The sequence below is a fragment of the Megalobrama amblycephala genome, linkage group LG23, assembly GCF_018812025.1.
Source record: "Megalobrama amblycephala isolate DHTTF-2021 linkage group LG23, ASM1881202v1, whole genome shotgun sequence".
Taxonomy (NCBI): Eukaryota; Metazoa; Chordata; class Actinopteri; order Cypriniformes; family Xenocyprididae; genus Megalobrama; species Megalobrama amblycephala.
The window spans coordinates 3,981,716-4,001,679 of NC_063066.1; the positions used below are offsets into that span (position 1 = coordinate 3,981,716).

Genomic DNA, 19,964 nt, shown 5'->3' on the forward strand with positions numbered 1-19,964 from the left:
TATCAGGAGCGCGCATCACCGCGCATGTGCAGTAACCACAGCAGCAGCAGGCAGGTTGGGATCGGCGCTGGAGCTGGAAAAACACACCATCCACCCGAATGAGCTCATCGATTATCATTCCACACAAAACGCGTTATTTAAAGTCTTAATAAAGAGCCGTATATCCGCATCTTAAAATGCCGGTAAGACTGTAATATCATATCTTTATGTATCGCTGTGTAATTTGTTTGTTGTTATGCCCCACCTTCCCATCATTCCTTCGCCTTGCAACCGGAATCTCATGCAAATATTCACGGACTGTTACATGACAAGCGTTTTCCACCACGCGTTTCAAGTATATGATGTATTTAATAATGTAATGTTTTTGTCTTTTCAATAACTAGAGTGTTTTTGTGCACATCAAGCTAGCAGCCTGCTAGTTATTAGCATCATAGCAAGTTTAGCAGTATTAAGATCTCTCAACGAGTCACATTCACGCTGGATTCATTTATAAATCCGCTTACAAGAGATAATTGGTTATGTTCTGCGTGTAAAAATTAATATTGTTAATTAATTTAGCTGTTAGCTCGACATATATCCGCTGCTTAGCAACAGCGTTGACCCCACCTATTAATGACATCAGCAACCGGTGACCTTTACAATAAAGGTTAGCCTACTATTACAGAAGCACCCAAAATACCCTAACTGGGTGTTTCTTTAGATATGGCTGTGTGTACTGTGACTAAGAAAATTAGCTATTAGTTTATTTCACTAGTTTATTTGTGAACTAGCAATGTCCAGCAGTGGACCGGCCACTTTATTAGGTACACCTTGCTAGTACCGAGCCCCTTTTGCCTTGTTTGTGGCTTAGATTCAACAAGGTGCTGGAAACAATCTTCAGATATTTTGGTCTGTATTGACATGAATGTCAGTATCTGAATGTATCTGAAGATTTGTCGGCTGAGCATCCATGATGCAAATCTCCCATTCCAGCACATCCCAAAGGTGCTCTATTGGATTTGGTGACTGGAGGTCATTTGAGTATAGTGAACTCATTGTCATGTTTAATGCTGCTATTTCATGCATTCTGACTTATTTACACTGTTAAAGAGTTGCATTCTCGTGCTAAACATGGCTAAAGTTTCAAAGCACGAGTTGGACGTATAACGGAGTATTTCTGTGCCTAATACACTCCTTCCGGTTTCGGTACAGGATTCGGAGAGGTTTTTTTTCAAGTGTGTCCTGTATGACGTCAGAAGAGAGCGGAATTCCTTGTATAGTCACTAGGGCTGGGTATTGATACAATTTTCACGATTCAATTCGATTACTATTCACATGCTTTCGATTACGATTTTGGATGTAGTATATCAGTTTCAGTACATGGCAAATTTTCTAGAGGAAAAAAAGCTCTCAACTAATGCTGTAAACTACACATGGGAGTCAGCTGGTACCACTATAATAATATTGAAGGTTAAATTAACTTATTTATATACAAACACTGAAATTACACTCAATGATGTTTTTATTATAAATAAAGTTTAGAAATTCTTAATCATATTTCTACTCCAATTCGTTTTATTGAAATATAAACATTTATATTTCATAACTGATTTATTCAAACGTGCATTAAATATTGAAGAACATTAAAAATTGTAATGAATATGTAACGGTGCATAGCTATATTTATTTATTTATTTATTTATTTATGTATTTGATAGGGACAGTGTGTGTTAATGGACAGACATGATAGTACATGAATGTAAACACACGGATTGTAGCCGAAGGCTAATTTCCATCCATTGTCCCGGGGGCTTGGGTCACAAAGGGCCGATACATGGACAAATACATTTCATAAAAAAAAAAAAAAATACATTGCACAATCAACATTATTGCACGATCTACATTATTGCACACACCTCACATTGCACGTTACTCGCATTGCACGATTCACATTATTACACAATCCACACATTACACACTCGTGACTCCGCTTATTGTACAAATCGTATTATTGTGCGGTCCACAATAGTGCACAGTCAGATCAACCAACAGTTCAAATAATGTACAGTTTCTACACATACACACACACACAATCAGCCCATACATGCAGTTATGTCTCAATAAAAGGTTTAAATAGAAATGTAAATTGCCACTAAAAATGAATGCAGGTTTGGTTTGACCAGAGCCGATTCTTCATCTGAGCTTTAAAAGAATAATCCGTAGAACTTTCTCTCAGTGCTAACGGAAGACTATTCCACAGATTCCCTCCGTGAACAGACAGCACAGTCTGTCCAAAGGTGGTGCGTCTGTGGGGTATTGCCAGGTCACCTCTGCTAGTAGCTCGCGTGATCCTTTCTGAGCTATCTTTATGTTTAATAAAATCATTCAACGGTGGTGCTGCGAGGGAGTGTAGGACCTTGAAAATCAGACAAGCTCTTTTAAGATTAATCATGTTGTTGAGATCCAATAATCTATGCTTTTTCAAAATATTGCAGTGATGGTGAGAAATGGGTTTTTTATTAAGTATTTTTAAACTTTTTTTGTAAAGATTTTCAGTAGTTTTAAGTGTTGTGGGACAAGAAAGTGACAAACTAGTTAAACAGTAGTCCATATGTGAAATATGTTATCTTTCTAGAGTTCACTTTTCTAGCTGACTAATGAGTTTATGGTCACTGAATATGTTTTTCTGAGGTAAATGTGACGTTACGTGACATTGAAGCTGTTTTATTGACGTCTTTCTGAGTTTGAAACACTGATTGAGCGATTTACATGAGACATGATATGTATCATAAGTTGTACTGTATATTTTAACATACCTTCAGATGTTCATGCATGTTTATTTCACGCTGTAACTGGTACTTATTTGCTTGTAACTGATTTGCTTCATATCAAAAGTAACAAAGCACAAAGATTATTGCGATTTATTGGATGGGAGGCGCTACATATTCTGCTCATTCATCAACTGAAAACAGACCAGACTAATCGATTCTTGGGATTTAAGAATCGATATCGGTTCGTTAAAAACCCTTTGAAGGCTGCATACATCATCGAGGCAGTCTCATTTAAGAAAAATAACCATTAGATTGCAACGTAAGAAAGAAATGACAGTATTTTACAGCTCACAATGAATATCAGTCAATTTTATTACGGTTATTTTTTTCTTAAATATAACATTCTTGATGACGTACGCAGCCTCTGAAATGAGACGCAGCTCCTGTAAACAATGAGACGCAGCTCCTTTTCAGCTTCCCAAAGAACCCAGCATTAAGGGAACAGAGGATGAAGTTTGTTTTTCCGAGGCAGCAGTGAAGTTGTGCATGCATGCATGTTTGTTTGTTTGGGATTTTGGTGATGAATACTTTGTAAACAAAGGTCCCAGTTCGGCGCTGGATTTGCAGTCAAAAGTACAAAAATAATAATACTGTAATACAAATTCTAAGATCACAAGTTCTACAAGGACATTAACTCTTTTTACAAGTCAGAATCTCGTAGTTAAGGCATGAATGCACCTATAAATTGTCTTTTTATTTTTCTCATAGTTTAGATTTTACAAAATTGGTTAGAATCACACACAAAAATTATATAACTTTTAACATTTTTATGGCCGACTTCCATTGTGCTGACAAACAGAATGTCCAGTCATAATGTTTGTACACTGGTTTGTATTTGTACAGAGTAATAAGCTGGATAAACCGGAGAAGATGGAGGTGAGCGATAATGTGAAGGTGGTGGTGAGATGTCGTCCACTCAACGAGAAGGAGAAGATGATGGCACACAAGCAGGCCGTCACTGTGGACGAGATCCGAGGAACCATTACTGTGAACAAACTTGATATAATTAGTGAGCCGCCAAAGACGTTCACCTTCGACACAGTGTTCGGCCCAGATAGCAAACAGCTGGATGTGTATAATTTAACAGCTCGACCCATCGTTGACTCAGTATTAGAGGGTTACAATGGTAAGTAAAAGACAATATAAATATTTATTGCATATATCGTCCCCTTTTGTATCTGTTTGGCTGTTTTTGCAAATTTGAAACGATGATGATGAGTAAATGTTTTTGCTTTTCCAGGAACAATATTTGCATACGGTCAGACAGGCACAGGGAAAACGTTCACCATGGAGGGTGTCAGGGCAGTGCCTGAACTCAGAGGCATCATTCCAAATTCATTTGCTCACATATTTGGCCACATTGCAAAAGCAGAAGGAGATACCAGGTGAAAACGGGGGTGTTTTTTTAGTGCTGTGCTGTGTATATTAAATTTGCTGAATTAATGAATCATAATTCGTCATGTTTTTTATGATCCACCTTCTCAACATTATTAGAGCTGTATGACCTGTATGAACTCTGATGACGTGTGTTATCTGACCACAGATTTCTGGTAAGAGTTTCATATTTGGAAATATACAATGAGGAGGTGAGAGATCTGTTGGGAAAGGACCAGATGCAGAGGCTGGAGGTGAGAAACCAACATATTTCATCATGTCTGAAAGTTGCAAGGCTGAGATGATAGTGTTTCTCAGTCCTGCTTCTGGGGGTCCCCCAGCATTACACTTAATAGGTGTGCCATTAATCAGACACTCTAAATATAGGTCATGATGCGCTCGACTAATGAATACATTCGCATGAAATCTGCACCCACAGGATTCTACAGAAAATGGCACCAATTTCCACTGAATTTAAACACATCAGACTACTCTGATAATTACACACTCTTTGCTGGTTTGTTTATTTAGTATTTTTCTGTATGTGACCCTGGACAACAAAACCAGTCATAAGTTGCACGGGTATATTTGTAGCAATATCCAACAATACATTGTATGGGGCAAAATTATCGATTTTTCTTTCTTTTATGCCAAAAATCATTAGGATGTTAAGTGAAGATCATGTTCCATGAAGATATTTTGTACATTTCCTACTGTAAATATTTAAAAAATGTATTTTTGTGAGTGGATATGCATTGCTAAGGACTTCATTTGGACAACTTTAAAGGTGATTTTCTCATTATTTCGATTTTTTTTTTGCACCCTCAGATTCCAGATATTCAAATAGTTGTATCTCGACCAAATATTGTCCTATCCTAACAAACCATACATCAATGGAAAGCTTATTTATTCAGCCTTCATTTAAAAAATGACCCTTATGACTGGTTTTGTGGTCCAGGCCATTTAGTTTGATATTTTTTTCAGCTACAAATTGGAATGTACTGTCATAGAACATAACATATTTGACCATTATTACCATAATTAATAAAAAGGTTCAGTTCTGCAGATTTTTCTCCACAATTAGTCAACAAACACTTATATAAAAAACAACTTTCACTACCATTGAAAAGTTTGGGGTCGATAGGATTTTTTTAATGTTTTTGAAATGTCTTATTTTAAATTTTATGGTAAGCAAAGCTGCATTTATTTGATCAACAATCTTCAACAATCTTCTATGCATAGATCGTCTTCTTCTGCGCTTTTTCTTGTTGTGGCGGTTAGGGCAAGCATCATTTGTTGTGCAACTTAAATTCACAATTGTAAAGGCCAGAAATGCAAATAATGAATGCTAAACTCAAAATATAGGTGAAGGAGAGACCTGATGTAGGAGTTTACATCAAGGATCTTTCTGGATATGTGGTAAACAATGCTGACGATATGGACCGGATTATGACCCTTGGACACAAAAACCGTGAGTATACCTTAAAGTTTTATTAAATAAGTGACACATATTAGTTTGGTTTTGGCATGCAAAGTAATATTTAGAGTTAGATCAGTAAAGTCTAGAAAATAGACCTTAAAGGGGACCTGTTATGCTAAATTCACTTTTATAAGGTGTGAACAGATGTGTGTCCACAGTGTGTGTAAACAACCTGTCTATAATGGTAAAAATCCACCCAATTCTTTTTTTATAATTCCAATAAATCATAAACGGTCTCTTCAAATGAGCAGTTCCAGATTTCCCCTTACTCTTATGTAAGAAGCCCCATCCACAACTGGCAACGAAGTTGCCCTGAACACAGTCATCCATGTTTGTTTCATTCTTATTAAAGCTACTAAAGTTACTCAATCAAGAGCAGCTGTATGTGATTTTCTGTTTTTCTTTTGTTGTTTGATTCATATTAAGGTTCTGTATATTACGCTGCTGTCACTTTAATACACAGATCTAGTATGCACATGTGATTTCTTTCCCTGCTGTTTACGTTCAGACATAACCGACTGTGTTTATGTGAACTTTGTGTGTTTTTGACAATTTAAGCGCAATAAGACTTGTAAAATAACTTAAATACTCAGACGATGCACCAGAAAACCATATATCAGAAGTTTAGACTGATATGGCTTTAAAAAAAAGCATGCAGATAATAAACTTTCATGATGAAGAAGAACTGCAATGTCACATGAGTGTGACCACGATAGAGATAATCAAAACCAAACAGATGTTTTAGTATCTGAGGCACAAGCTGTACAGGCTCCGCCCTCTTCTGGAAAGGGTGCGGGGAGCAGCAGCTCATTTGCATTTAAAGATACATGCACGAAAACGGCATGTTTTTCCTTCCACTCAAAAATGGGCATTTACAACATGGTATAATAACTGATCTGTGCTGATCTGGTATTTTGAGCTGAAACTTCACAGATACATTCTGGGGACACCAGAGACTTATATTACAGCTTGAAAAAAGGGGTATAATAGGTCCCCATTAAATGTGGGTATGAGTATGTAATATTCACGAGCGTATGTGAGCATGGATGACTGATTTATTTCTTTATTGGTTTAAAAATCCAATATAAATTTTAATGAATAGTTATGTGTTGACCAAAGCGAATATATTAGAGCGAGGGTCAACATTACTTGTTGGTGATCTCTAGACAGGAAGCCCCAAAGATAACCAAAGTTTGCATTGTTTGTCCATGTCCAGGTTCTGTAGGTGCGACTAATATGAACGAGCACAGTTCTCGCTCTCATGCCATCTTCACCATCACTATTGAGTGCAGTGAGAAAGGTGTAGATGGAAATCAACATGTGCGCATGGGCAAGCTACACCTGGTCGACCTTGCGGTAAGCGGCCCACGTCATGTGGATGAACTTTAAAGTGTTTTAGTTTCCTTTCCGTTACTGAATAAAATGTTTTGTTGCTCAGGGATCTGAAAGACAAGGAAAAACAGGTGCCACAGGTCAACGTCTTAAAGAGGCCACAAAAATCAACCTGTCCCTGTCCACCCTGGGAAATGTTATCTCTGCACTAGTGGATGGGAAAAGCACCCACGTGCCCTACAGGAACTCAAAACTCACCCGACTGTTACAAGACTCTCTGGGAGGAAACTCTAAAACCATGATGGTACGATAATCGATGTGCACACACAGATATGAGCCTTTTCTACTAGTTATGTTTCAAATTCTGCAGAAATTAATCAGATTTCAATCAACGCACCGCAGATAGTATGATTGATTTAATGTTACTTTGCAGTGTGCAAACATCGGCCCCGCAGATTACAACTACGATGAGACCATCAGTACTCTCCGTTATGCCAACCGTGCCAAAAATATTAAGAATAAGGCCAGAATTAATGAGGACCCCAAGGATGCACTGTTGCGGCAATTTCAGAAGGAAATTGAAGAGCTTAAGAAAAAATTGGAAGAAGGTACCACACCTCAGTTTCATAATGTCTTAATGTCAGAGTTGGTCTCCAGGATGTGGCTCATTGGCTATGGTCTAAACGCAAGTGAGCTGCACAGTTGTCTACATAGGGAGCTAGCTTCTAACTGTCACATGTGAGGTGCCTAAGAATCCCAATTAACACTCAATCTAACAGAAATACATTTTAAAATGTTAAATGTAAGAAGTAAAGTAGCAGTAATGTTTTATGTTAAAACCAATGCTTTCTTTGATAAGTACATCTATGGTTCCTTCAATACAGTCCAAGTCAGAGTCCCTTTAGGGTTTGGTACAGAGCCAGAGTATTATACATGTTCAGTACTGATAAACCCACAGTGATGCAGAACTATGCTATTACTGTTCAGGTGAGGAGATCTCTGGCTCTGACGGCAGTGGATCAGATGACATGGATGAGGGTGAAGATGAAGACGGTGATGGAGGAGAGAGACGCAGGAAACGAAGAGGTATGAGTTCCCCTTTTCTTTTCCATTTCATGAGAGGACGTTGTTAGTCATAGAGGCCTCTTAAAAAGATGATGCAGTTCGTGGTTTTGACTTTTTGACTTCAAGTATTGCCTTCATAGTCTGCTGCTGACATGGCAGGGTCGTTCTGTGTCGTTTCTGTCTTTGACCTCATTAGATAATGTTGCTTTTATGCCAAATAATAAAGATGTTAAATTCAAAAAGTTTTTATAAATAAACTTGAATGGAAGTTTGTTCATAAATCTTCTGAATCTCTGCACATACCCTGATGTTATCTAGGTTAAAATATATGTATATCACAACATATCAGTGTAAGAAGAAACAATGTGGCTTTGGTTTGCTTGTCTAGACCATCAGATGATGCAGATATAGTTTCATTGTGCGTCATGAGCGCAAACAGTTAATGCCTGGCAATGACTCTGACTATGCCCACGTGCAGTCCAACAGTCTGGGACCACTAGTGAAAATGCAAATGAATGCAGTTTTTTGTTATTATAAGATAGCATTATCAGTCTCAGTTTGAGTGAAAAGCTGGATTGAAAAATAAGATGTTCTAGTATTTGGTCTGCTTTAATGAAAGCAGCACTCAAGCTGCACCTGATGATCATGTTCTCCAGCATGATTTGAGAATCATCCAAAGAGCATCTTAGCTTGCCTTGTGGATCTTTGAGGAGAGATCCCAGACCAGTGAGTGAGAGCAGCACATGGATAACGTGAGCAGTGGTCGACCGATATATCGGCAAGGCCAATATTTGCCTTTTTTTTTAATATCGGCATTGGCCGATTAAGTTTTCTGTTTGGCCGATCTGTTAAAAGTGTGACTTTTATTTGAGAACGCCAGCGCCTGAGCATGCATCTCTCCTATTCTCCGTCTTCATTAGTTATGGTGTCTGGGATGTGATGTATATCGGCCACCATATCGGTATCGGACGAAATATCTTTAATGTTATCGTTATCGGCCCAATAAGAAGATTTGGCCGATATAAAGGTCGATATATAATGGATTATTTCCTTCAGCTGAGACACTTCAGATGTGCACTGTTCACCATGATGGTTTTGAATTGCTTGAAATATGATTGAAATCACTTCAAAAAGGAAAATACAGTTGAATGCAACATGTGCAGCACAAGTCTGTCATATAAGTTAATGAGAACATTATAATCGTGTGCTTGGGAGGTGGATTTAATGGTGAGACTTTTGTTTTTGTAATCAGGCTCTCAAAAATTATATAACAATTTGGATTTAGATTTGTCAGCCAATATATTAGTTATCGGCTTTCAAAAATAATGAATTATCGGTATCGGCCAAAGTATTCATATTGGTGCATCTCTACTAGAAAGAACTGTTAAAGAACGTAAATGTATACGAAAAAGTATTATAGCGTTTGCTTTTATATTATTAGTAACAGAAAGGCAACCAATATACTATTTATGTATTTATAGTCATTCCCACCTTTTGTGCTTCCTTAAAGGTGCCCTAGATTCAAAAATTGAATTTACCTTGGCATAGGTGAATAACAAGAGTTCAGTACATTGAAAAGACATACATTGAGTTTCAAACCCCATTGTTTCCTCCTTCTTATATAAATCTCATTTGTCTAAAAGACTTCCGGAAAACAGGCGGATCTCAACATAACACCGACTGTTACGTAACAGTCGGGATCATTAATATGTATGACCCCAATATTTGCATATATGCCAGCCCATGTTCAAGGCATTAGACAAGGAAAGGCAGTATTTATGTCTGGATCTGTGCACAGACTAGGTAAGCCAGCAAGAACAACAGCGAAAAATGGCAGATGGAGCAATAATAACTGACATGATCCATGATAGCATGATATTTTTACTGATATTTGTAAATTGTCTTTCTAAATGTTTCATTAGCATGTTGCTAATGTACTGTTAAATGTGGTTAAAGTTACCATCGTTTCTTACTGTATTCACGGAGACAGGAGCCGTCGCTATTTTCATTTTTAAACATGTGCAGTCTGTATAATTCATAAACACAACTTCTTCATTCTTTATAAATCTCTCCAACAGTGTAGCATTAGCCGTTAGCCACAGAGCATATAGCCTCAAACTCATACAGAATCAAACGTAAACATCAAAATAAATACTTTACTCACATAATTCGAAGCATGCATACAGCATGCATGACGAACATCTTGTAAAGATCCATTTGAGGGTTATATTAGCTGTGTGAACTTTGTAAATGCACTGTAATATAGTCGAGAGCTCGTGTGGCAGGGAGCACGCGATTTAAAGGGGCGGCGCTGCCAAAATCAGTGCATAGTTAATGATGCCCCAAAATAGACAGTTAAAAAAATGAATTAAAAAAAATCTATGGGGTATTTTGAGCTGAAACTTCACAGACACATTCAGGAGACACCTTAGACTTATATTACATCTTGTGAAAAAGCATTCTTGGGCACCTTTAATAATTTAAAATAACTGTTTTCACTGTTCATGATTTATGGGGATTAAAAAAGAGGAGTGGGTGGAATGTTATGGCACACATTTATGTTCAAACACAGTGTTGAAGTACATTTTGCATAATAGGTCCCCTTTTAATTTCTTTCCAAACTTTTGAACAGTATTGTACATAACTGTATTCAAAACCCCACTGTGCAATGCATATTATACAATGGAAATTAAATTAAAAAAACTTAAATTAATCTTGAATGCACAAGCTCCAATGTGGCACCTGCTGCTAATCATAACATCTACCCAGCTTCTAATAACTTTTAATAAATGACATGAATTAAATTATTCAGCAGTCAAGCCCTTATTTTAATTACCATAAAACAGATGTGTAATAAATTGAATCAGTAGGTAGCAGCAGGCTAAGTGACACAGCAGAAGCTGAAAATAGGACACAATACTTCTTCCGACAGGAACTCTATAAATGGTTCACAGGCATCACCTTTCTCACAGAAACTCGCATCTGATTACGTTTTATCACCATCCTTTCTGGTGCACCTCAGTTTTCATGCATCAGTCGAATGCGCAGTCACTGCTGTGTCATTTCATGCTAACCTAATTGCAGACATGACTTCTCTTTAAGAGGCTTTTAGATGATATGATTTGTGCTTGTTTTTTTCTTTTCTTGTGCAATGTGCATAGTATCATGATCTCTTCACCAGCCCACCTCCAAACTCCACAAATTAGTCTTCAAATTAAGTGTGAAATTTAATTCAATCATCATTAGTGGATGCCACTTTAAAAACTTTACCACAGACACATTATGCAAATGTATGTAAAAAATGATCTCACAAGCTCATTAGTGTAAAAGTCCTGGTTTATTTAATTTAAAGGGGACATATCATGAACATCGGACTTTTCCCATGTTTAAGTGCTATAATCGGGTCCCCGGTGCATCTACCAACCCAGAAAACATGAAAAAGAACAACCCAGTAACTTTGTTTTGGCAAGCCTTTCTCTGCAAGCATGTGAAAAAACGGATTTGCACAAAAAATTATAACATGACGATGTTGATGAGTTGAATCAACTCCACAGCAACTACATAAATTTATCCACTAACCATTCAGAAACGTCTAAAAGTTGTAACTTCTTCCTGAGTCTCTCCATCAGTGTTGACTCCGGTTTGAACAATGTAAGGCTGAACACTTTCGTCATTTTGGCTGCGTGAGATTCTCCAGCTTTGTTGTTGTTGAGCTGTTAAAGCTCCGCCCTCTTCTGGAAAAGGGGCCGGCAGCAGCAGCTCATTTGCATTTAAAGGGACACACACAAAAGGTGTTTTAAGAGATAAAATTGACTGCATTGACTGACTTTAAAAAGCACTGAGGATGAGAAAATGTGTTGACATTTATTGCAGCCTCCAGTGAATGTCTGCCTGTCATGAATTTGTTAGTGTTATTAATACTAATACAGGCCTCATAAATGCAAAATATTATTTATTTATTCATTTTGGGTTAATCACTTGTCATCAACTTTTGGACCACTCATGTGAAAATAAAAAAAAGTCTGAGCTTGTAATAAGTTTACTGTGCAAAAACATCAAATAGTCATGAAATTGTTTTATGGTGCCTTGTGAGCAGCGTCCCCAAACTGGAATGAACTTCAGCAGCATAAGATTGCTGCTACAAAATGGTTTGCATCTTATTTCTTGTGCTAAGTGTATTTCTTCTGAGGTTTTATATCTGTTGTTGTATCTTCTGAATGTGCTCAGGGAGGAAGAAGGTGTCTCCTGACAAGATGGTGGAGATGCAAGCGAAGATAGAGGAGGAAAGAAAGGCACTGGAGGCCAAACTAGACATGGAGGAGGAAGAGAGGAACAAAGCACGTGCAGAGCTTGAGAAGAGAGAGAAGGACCTTCTCAAAGCCCAGTAAGATATTAATATGGTACAACAAGTCATTGAACAGGTGCAGGCGACTTGGATCTGTCTACCGTAACGGTGATCTCCAGCACAAATGTCGGCGCCATATAGTATAAATCAGTGGTTTGGCTGTGGGACCCACATTTTCCAATGATCATTAAGCTGCAACCCAATTTTTAGGAATTTGAACCAAGCAAATATGCTTTACATATTTGCTTTACGATTTGCACTTTTCTTAACGTACACATAAATATACATAATATACATACACATGAATATATAGTATAAGTATAAATAACATCCAAAACTAGCGTCTGTTAATACAATACAATTTTACCTCAAAATTCAACATATTGACACAAAATGATCACTGCAAATCCATGTTTCTGTGAATTGCAGCAATCCATTTGCTTCTCTTTTCTGTAGCTTTCGGCAGTCTGTAAAAATATAGCTCAGATTTCTTGTCAAATCTGTTTGTACAGTCAATCGCAAAGCTCTTTCCTGTTTTAGATGTTGTGTCTTTTGCGGCATTCACACAGAAAACCAATGCTTCTTTTTGCCACTCAGTGGGTGTAACCGCAGTCGCTCGAGCCGACGGTGACGTCACATGCATACCCTCTTTTGGTACTTTTTGGTAATTTCATGACGTACTAATTGACGACGTATCTATGATGATGCATGCTCGTAATTTACATTATACAGTATAGTGAAGTGATATACAGTGCACGCTTCCACATTCGGATTGAAGAGTGAGCGCAGCAAGCACAGTACAACGTCTGACAGGAAAATTTGTTTTTCTGAGGTGTGATTTTTTTTTTTTTTTTTTTTTTTTTTTTTTTTTTTTTTAATTTATATATATATATATATATATATATATATATATATATATATATTAGAATAATGACACTGACATCTCGCCTGACCGCAGATACTGAATCAGGACAACACGTTTTTACTTAAACTCTGTATGACAGAAGAGTCGAGACTTTCAAAATAAAAGTCTTGCTTCAAAAAAAACATTTACAATTACTGTTTTTGTTGGGGGTTTTTTTGACTACGCAATCCCTGACCCACTCAAAACAGTATTGCAGCCCACCGGATGTTAATATAGTGAGTGTAGGAGTATAATAGTGCTTTGTATCATTTCCTGTATCTCAGACAGGAACATCACTTATTACTCGAGAAGCTGTCCGCTCTAGAAAAGAGGGTTATTGTTGGTGGGGTTGATTTACTGGCAAAGGCCGAGGAACAAGAGAAGCTTCTGGAAGAATCCAACAATGAACTGGAGGAGAGGAGGAAGAGGGCCGAGCAGCTCCGAAGAGAACTGGAAGAAAAGGAGGTAAAGATGATGACAAGACTTCATAATTGACCAGTATTGTATAATTTTCTCACACAGTGATTCATGATTGCAAATGTCTCTAAAACAGCAAGAGCGCTTGGACATTGAGGAGAAATACACCAGTTTACAAGAAGAGGCTCAAGGCAAGACCAAGAAGCTGAAGAAAGTGTGGACCATGTTGATGGCAGCAAAATCTGAGGTGCGGTAGATTTCTTGTGCTTTCAAATAGCGTGATATTGAACTACTCCGTTACGAACGTCTCTTCTGTTTCAGATGGCTGATCTGCAGCAGGAGCATCACCGGGAGATCGAAGGTCTGCTGGAAAACATCCGACAGCTGAGCCGAGAGCTGCGTCTGCAGATGCTCATCATTGATAACTTTATTCCTCAGGAATATCAGGTCTATATTTTTGCTGGTGCACATGCACTTCAAAACCTTGTTCTTTATTGTTGACACTTTATAACAACAGTGAGGTTATCAAATAATACCTACAGTGATGAATATAATCAGGGTACCCGCGGGGTCTTAAAAGCATTGAAAAAGTCTTAAATTTGATCATCTAAAATTAAGGCCTTAATAGCCTTGAATTTGGTATACAAAGTCTTGGATTTCGTTACAAAGGTCTTATTTATTTATTTATTTATTTATTTTTTTAACTTTTCCTAGGATTAAGTTCATACCGTAACAAAATGAACTGTTACTAGTGTAGGCTAATTAAAAATTCATGCAGCGTAATGTTGAGTGCACCTCGCGCTCCACGTCATAGCAGTAAGCGCGAAAGCTCGCGCACCCGTTACTATGGTTACTAGGCAAGTGAGGTAAATTACTAGAGATGAGCCGGATACTCGGCTGAAACGAGTATCAGGTACGGATAAAGCACTTCTGCCGAGTACGAGTATTATACGAGTAATACGAGTCAATATCTGTGCTCGGATTGAATGAAAATCATCATTGGGTTGCTGATTGTGTCAGCGTTCTGTGATAGTCTAGTCCAGTGGTCTCAAACTGCCGGCCCGCGGGCCATTTACGGCCCGCAACTGATCTCAAAAATAAAACATAATCCGGCCCGCTAAATTATTATTATTATTATAATTATTATTCTCTAGTACGCGTCACATACGCGGCCGCGCCGGCATTCTCCTTCTTTCCAATGCGCTTTCGCTCCCGTGGCGTCTGTCGTTGCTATGCAACCATGAGCCGCGCTCTCAACCGCGTCGCTTCTATTATGAGCGCGCTTGCCTAAATTACAGTAAAAGCACTCGACTTTAAGTCACGAGCGTCGTTTTAAATCACCGAAACGCGTCCGATGCTACCATGTCAAGAAACAGAAGAGTGTACAAGTGTATTCAAGGGTTGTATTTGTTCTGTACAGTGTTGTTCAGTGCAAGATTTTAATTTTATTTAAGCTAGCATGAAGTAAAGGAAAACAGCCTACTTCCACTAAATGTTAAAAACTAATAACAATGAGAGATTTTTATTTTTTGGCAAAATAAAGTTGATATATATAGCTTCAGTTTTTTGTTTATTTCTGACCCCTCCATGGCATCTATGAGTGTTGCTGGTTTTGTTCCTAAATTACTATTTTTTTTTTTATTCCATGCACCTTGTTGGATGTGAGAAGTTGCACCAGACTATTGCAATTAATAGTATTATATTAGTAGTATTATATTAGTATATTAGTAGTATTACATCAATTACATCATAGTATTAGCCTATATAATTATATTACACTCTGTAACAATGAGAGAGACACTGCTGTTTACATTTAGTAGGCCTATGGTAAATAAAATATTTATAGTATAGGTATAAAAATATATGCCGAATTAATTATTTTCTAGGGTTCAAAATTTATACAGATTTGACATTTTCCCCTCATACTTCTGTCAGAATGGGTACGAAGTTGGCATTGAATTTCATTTAAAATGGTATTAAAAAGGTCTTAAAAAGCCTTGAATTTCATTTGGAGGATCCTGGGGGTACCCTGATAATGTTGATGATCAAGATCTTGGACTTGAGCTTCTGTAAACCACCCTTTTCTAAGTCACAACAAAATCCTCCCATACATGCATATCAGAGCTCTGTCTAGAGAAAACAGCGCAACCGACCACCTGATATTTTTTTTAAACAGTATTGAAGGAGTTCACATGTATGCTGAACACCAACCATTTCAAAAAACACATTTTTGAATTTTAAAAAGTGCTTTGTAAAAAAAAAAAACACAGGTACACATTACATTTTTCGGTAACGCTTCACAATAAGGTTTCATGTGTTAACATTAGTTGACTAACTAAGAATGAACAATACATCTAAAGCATCTGCTTAATTTCAACATTTACTAATACATTTTTAATTAAAAAGTTGTATTTGTTAACATCAATGCACTTAATAATGCTAACGAAACGTTAATGTACTGTGAACTAAAATGAATAAACAATGAGAACTACAGTTGTTAAATAACATTAACGAAGATTAATAAATGTTGTAAATAAATGGTTTGCTCACTGCTAGTTCATGTTAGTTAATACATTAACTGCTAAAAAATGAGACCTTATTATAAAGTCAATTTTTCTAAAAAAACAAGCAAACAAAAACTAATTTGGAGTAATTTTGACTTTACCTATATATTTATGCATGTATATATGTTGTGTGTGTGGAGATGTATAACAATTACAGTATACTTTAATACAGTACTACTGTAGTTTTCAGTAGTTGTAAAAGGATGCATTACTTATTGCTTCTCCTGCACAAAAACAGCACCTCATGCACATGCATAAATAAGAATGCTAATCATTTTTTGCTTTTTCCCGCTTATCAGGATTTGATTAATCAGATATTTTTGCAGATAATATAAAGTGTGAACCGCTGCTCTTGCACAACAGAGGCATAAATGTGAGAACTGAGCACTGGTATTAAAAGTCTTAAAGGGATAGTGCACCCAAAAATCAACATTGTTGATTCATTCCTGTGTGATCTTTATCTTTTCTTTTCTTCTGTGGAACATAAAAGAAGACATTTTGAGAATTCTTGAGAATGTTCTATGGAAGAAAGTCAGGTTTAGGAAATCCAGAGTGTCTGAGCTTTTTCATCTCAGCGTTTCGGGTTTCCTACTATGAAAACGTGTGCAAACGACATCTTGTTTGTTGTCTTGTGTTCAGGAGATGATTGAGAACTATGTGCACTGGAATGAGGACATTGGAGAATGGCAGCTGGTGAGCTTCTTTAACACATTTCATCCTGTGATTCTCTCAGATAAGCAATGAATACCTATAATACAGCTGATCTATTTCTGTTTTTAGAAATGTGTGGCCTATACAGGCAACAACATGAGAAAACAAACACCTGTGTCAGACAAAAAAGAAAAAGATGTAAGTGACGGTTCATATCGAGTGTTTTCCAGAGGCGCACGTGCTTAAACCTTTTCATGTTTAATTTTTGTCCTCTGTCCCTGTTTTGTGACTCAGCCATTTGAAGTGGACCTCTCCCATGTTTATCTGGCCTACACGGAGGAGAGCATGAGACAGTCCCTAATGAAACTAGAAAGGCCTCGGACATCAAAGAGTGGAAAGTCCAGGCCTAAAACTAGTCGTAGGTGAGGTGTTGCTTGAGTTTGTTTTTTGCACCTTTGCACAGTGGAGGCACAGTCATAATAAAAATGCATCTGACTGTTATAACGGTTACATTTAAGTTATCCTTCAGTTTAGTTCAGTGCATGATACATTGGACACTATCTCAATATTCTGTGTCCATAATGATATATCATGACTTTTTATTTTTATTTTTACTTTATATCATTATTAAATAAAATAATCCAAATAAAATTTAAGCTTTAACAGTGTATCTCATGTTTTGTGTCAGTAAGATTTTAATGTTTTTGAAAGAAGTCTCTTATTCTCAACATGGCTGCATTAGTAAATAGTAAAAACAGACAACTTAATATTTTACAATATGGTCACATTGGTTAATGCAACTAACATGAACTAATATATTTTTGCAGCATCTATTAATGTTACTTAATGTTAATTTTCATGTTAGTTCACAGTGCATTAATACAACTTTTGAAATGTATTAGTAAATGTTGAGATTAAAAGATATATTATTAATTATTACTAATGCTAACCAATGAAACCTTAAAGGATTAGTTCACTTTCAAATAAAATTTTCCTGATAATTTACTCACCCCCATGTCATCCAAGATGTTCATGTCTTTCTTTCTTCAGTCGAAAAGAAATGAAGGTTTTTGATGAAAACATTCCAGGATTATTCTCCTTATAGTGGACTTCAATGTCCTCCAAACGGTTAAAGGTCTTATCTAGTGAAACGATCGGTCATTTTTGAAAAAATACAACTGTATATGCTTTATAAACACAAATGATCGCCTTGCACATGCTTCTGCTTTCAGTATTCCTCAAAAAGCTTAGGCTGTATGTCCTTTTTTCCGTAAGTAGAATAGGGAAGGCGTGAATGAGTCTCTAGATAAGACTCTTATTCCTCGTCTGGTATCGTTTAAAGCTCTTTGAAGCTGCACTGAAACTGTAATTTTGACCTTCATCCGTTTGGAGTCCATTGAAGTCCACTATAAGGAGAATAATCCTGGAATGTTTTCATCAAAAACCTTCATTTCTTTTCGACTGAAGAAAGAAAGACATGAACATCTTGGATGACATGGGGGTGAGTAAATTATCAGGAAATTTTATTTGAAAGTGGACTAATCCTTTAAAAATTAATGAATGAAATGAAACCTAATGAATAAAGTAAAATCATTCAAATAGAAAGTAAAAACGGTAATATTGTGAAATATTACATATTTGTACATATTACATTTTTTTTACATATACATTGTGAAGTATTACATATATTTACATGTTTCGTCCTTTTAAGTCAATACACTACCAGTCAGAAGTTTAGAATAATTCAGATTTTTAATGTTTTTGAAAAAAATATTTTATGCTCACCAAGGCTGCATTTATTTGATCAAAATGCAGTAAAAAATTGTAAAAGTTTGTGATATGGTGGAATATTATTACAATTTAAATATTTGTTTTATTTCAATATATCAATATCAAATATCTGTTTTAAATATCACTATTGAAACCATGTTTCAGGATTCTTTGATGAGCAAAGTTCAAAAGAAAAGCATTTATTTGAAATATATGTTTTTTAAGTCTTTACTTTTAATCAGTTTAATGCATCCTTGATGAAAAGTATTAATTTCTTCTTTTTTTTTAAATCTTAAATGTCTGTTTTTTCCCCAATCACTTTGTTTTTTGTTTGTTTGTTTTTAGGAAACGCTCCTCCAAACCCGAGGCGGTGATTGAATCTCTGCTGCAGTGAGCCTTTTTGTCCAATGAAGACCACCATATTTTGTGCATTTTCAAGGCCAGTCCAGTATATGTCTTAGGGAATACCGATTCTTTGACACTTTGGCATAAGTGTATAGATGGAAAGAAATCATGTGTTTATATGCAGAAACTCCAAAGCTGAGGAAAATGTCCATCATGACAGCACTCCAAAAGGCACATTTCACCTTTAACATAAACAGTTACTGTATATTCTGCTTGACACTGATGGCTGTGCTGGCATGTTGTTGAGCAGCTTATTGGTCTGACACAAGGAACATGCTATTGAGAAATCTAATCTTAATGTTTTATAAAATTGGCAGCGTGCAATTACTTTAGCTCCTTGTACACAAGCTTATGCTACTTAATTTTTTATAGCGAGAATGTGCATGCCATGATCCCCTGGCTGTAGTGCCATTAGCTCCGTTTACTCTAACTGTAATGTATTTCCATTGTGCACTGTAGTAAAACCGTTAGTCTTATGTATTATGTAAAAATGTTTACATTTACTGTTTTGTTTTTGTCTGTACTCCTCCTTTAAATTATTAAATTATTTTACAAGGTAAAAAATCTAGTGTTGAATAATGATTTCAATTTCCAAATTTCAAATTCAGCAAATGGTTTTTATTCATAAATACAATAAATATGATAAATATCACAAAAACATACAAAAATATAGTATAAGCTGTAAGTCTCAGGTCATTTCGCTTTTTTTGGATGCAGTTTAGGTTTAGAGCGAAGTGATTGGCAGCAATATTTGACTTTTTCGAGAAAATCCTTCACTGGACATTGCTCTGAAGCTGTAATTTTGCAGTGCAGGTGCTGTGGAGAAAAACACATTCAGCTCTGTTAG

The 19,964-nt window shown here is 36.5% G+C and overlaps 1 protein-coding gene across 1 annotated transcript; it reads left to right on the forward strand.

Annotated features, from left to right (window-relative positions):
• On the forward strand, nt 1-19,681 carry kif3a (kinesin family member 3A). The gene is made up of 17 exons (XM_048176415.1): nt 1-182; nt 3,654-3,936; nt 4,051-4,195; nt 4,354-4,438; nt 5,550-5,655; nt 6,881-7,020; nt 7,103-7,300; nt 7,430-7,604; nt 7,984-8,082; nt 12,289-12,445; nt 13,595-13,775; nt 13,864-13,974; nt 14,049-14,174; nt 16,931-16,984; nt 17,072-17,140; nt 17,237-17,364; nt 19,058-19,681. Exons 1-17 carry the CDS (start codon nt 177-179, stop codon nt 19,104-19,106), a joined length of 2,112 nt encoding a protein of 703 aa, XP_048032372.1. The 5' UTR covers nt 1-176; the 3' UTR covers nt 19,107-19,681.
• Nucleotides 19,682-19,964: the final 283 nt, after the last annotated feature.

Coding starts and splice junctions, on each gene's coding strand:
- kif3a (XM_048176415.1), top strand. Junction 4,439..5,549: donor ACCAGATGCAGAGGCTGGAG/GTGAGAAACCAA, acceptor CTCAAAATATAG/GTGAAGGAGAGACCTGATGT. Junction 7,021..7,102: donor TACACCTGGTCGACCTTGCG/GTAAGCGGCCCA, acceptor TTTGTTGCTCAG/GGATCTGAAAGACAAGGAAA.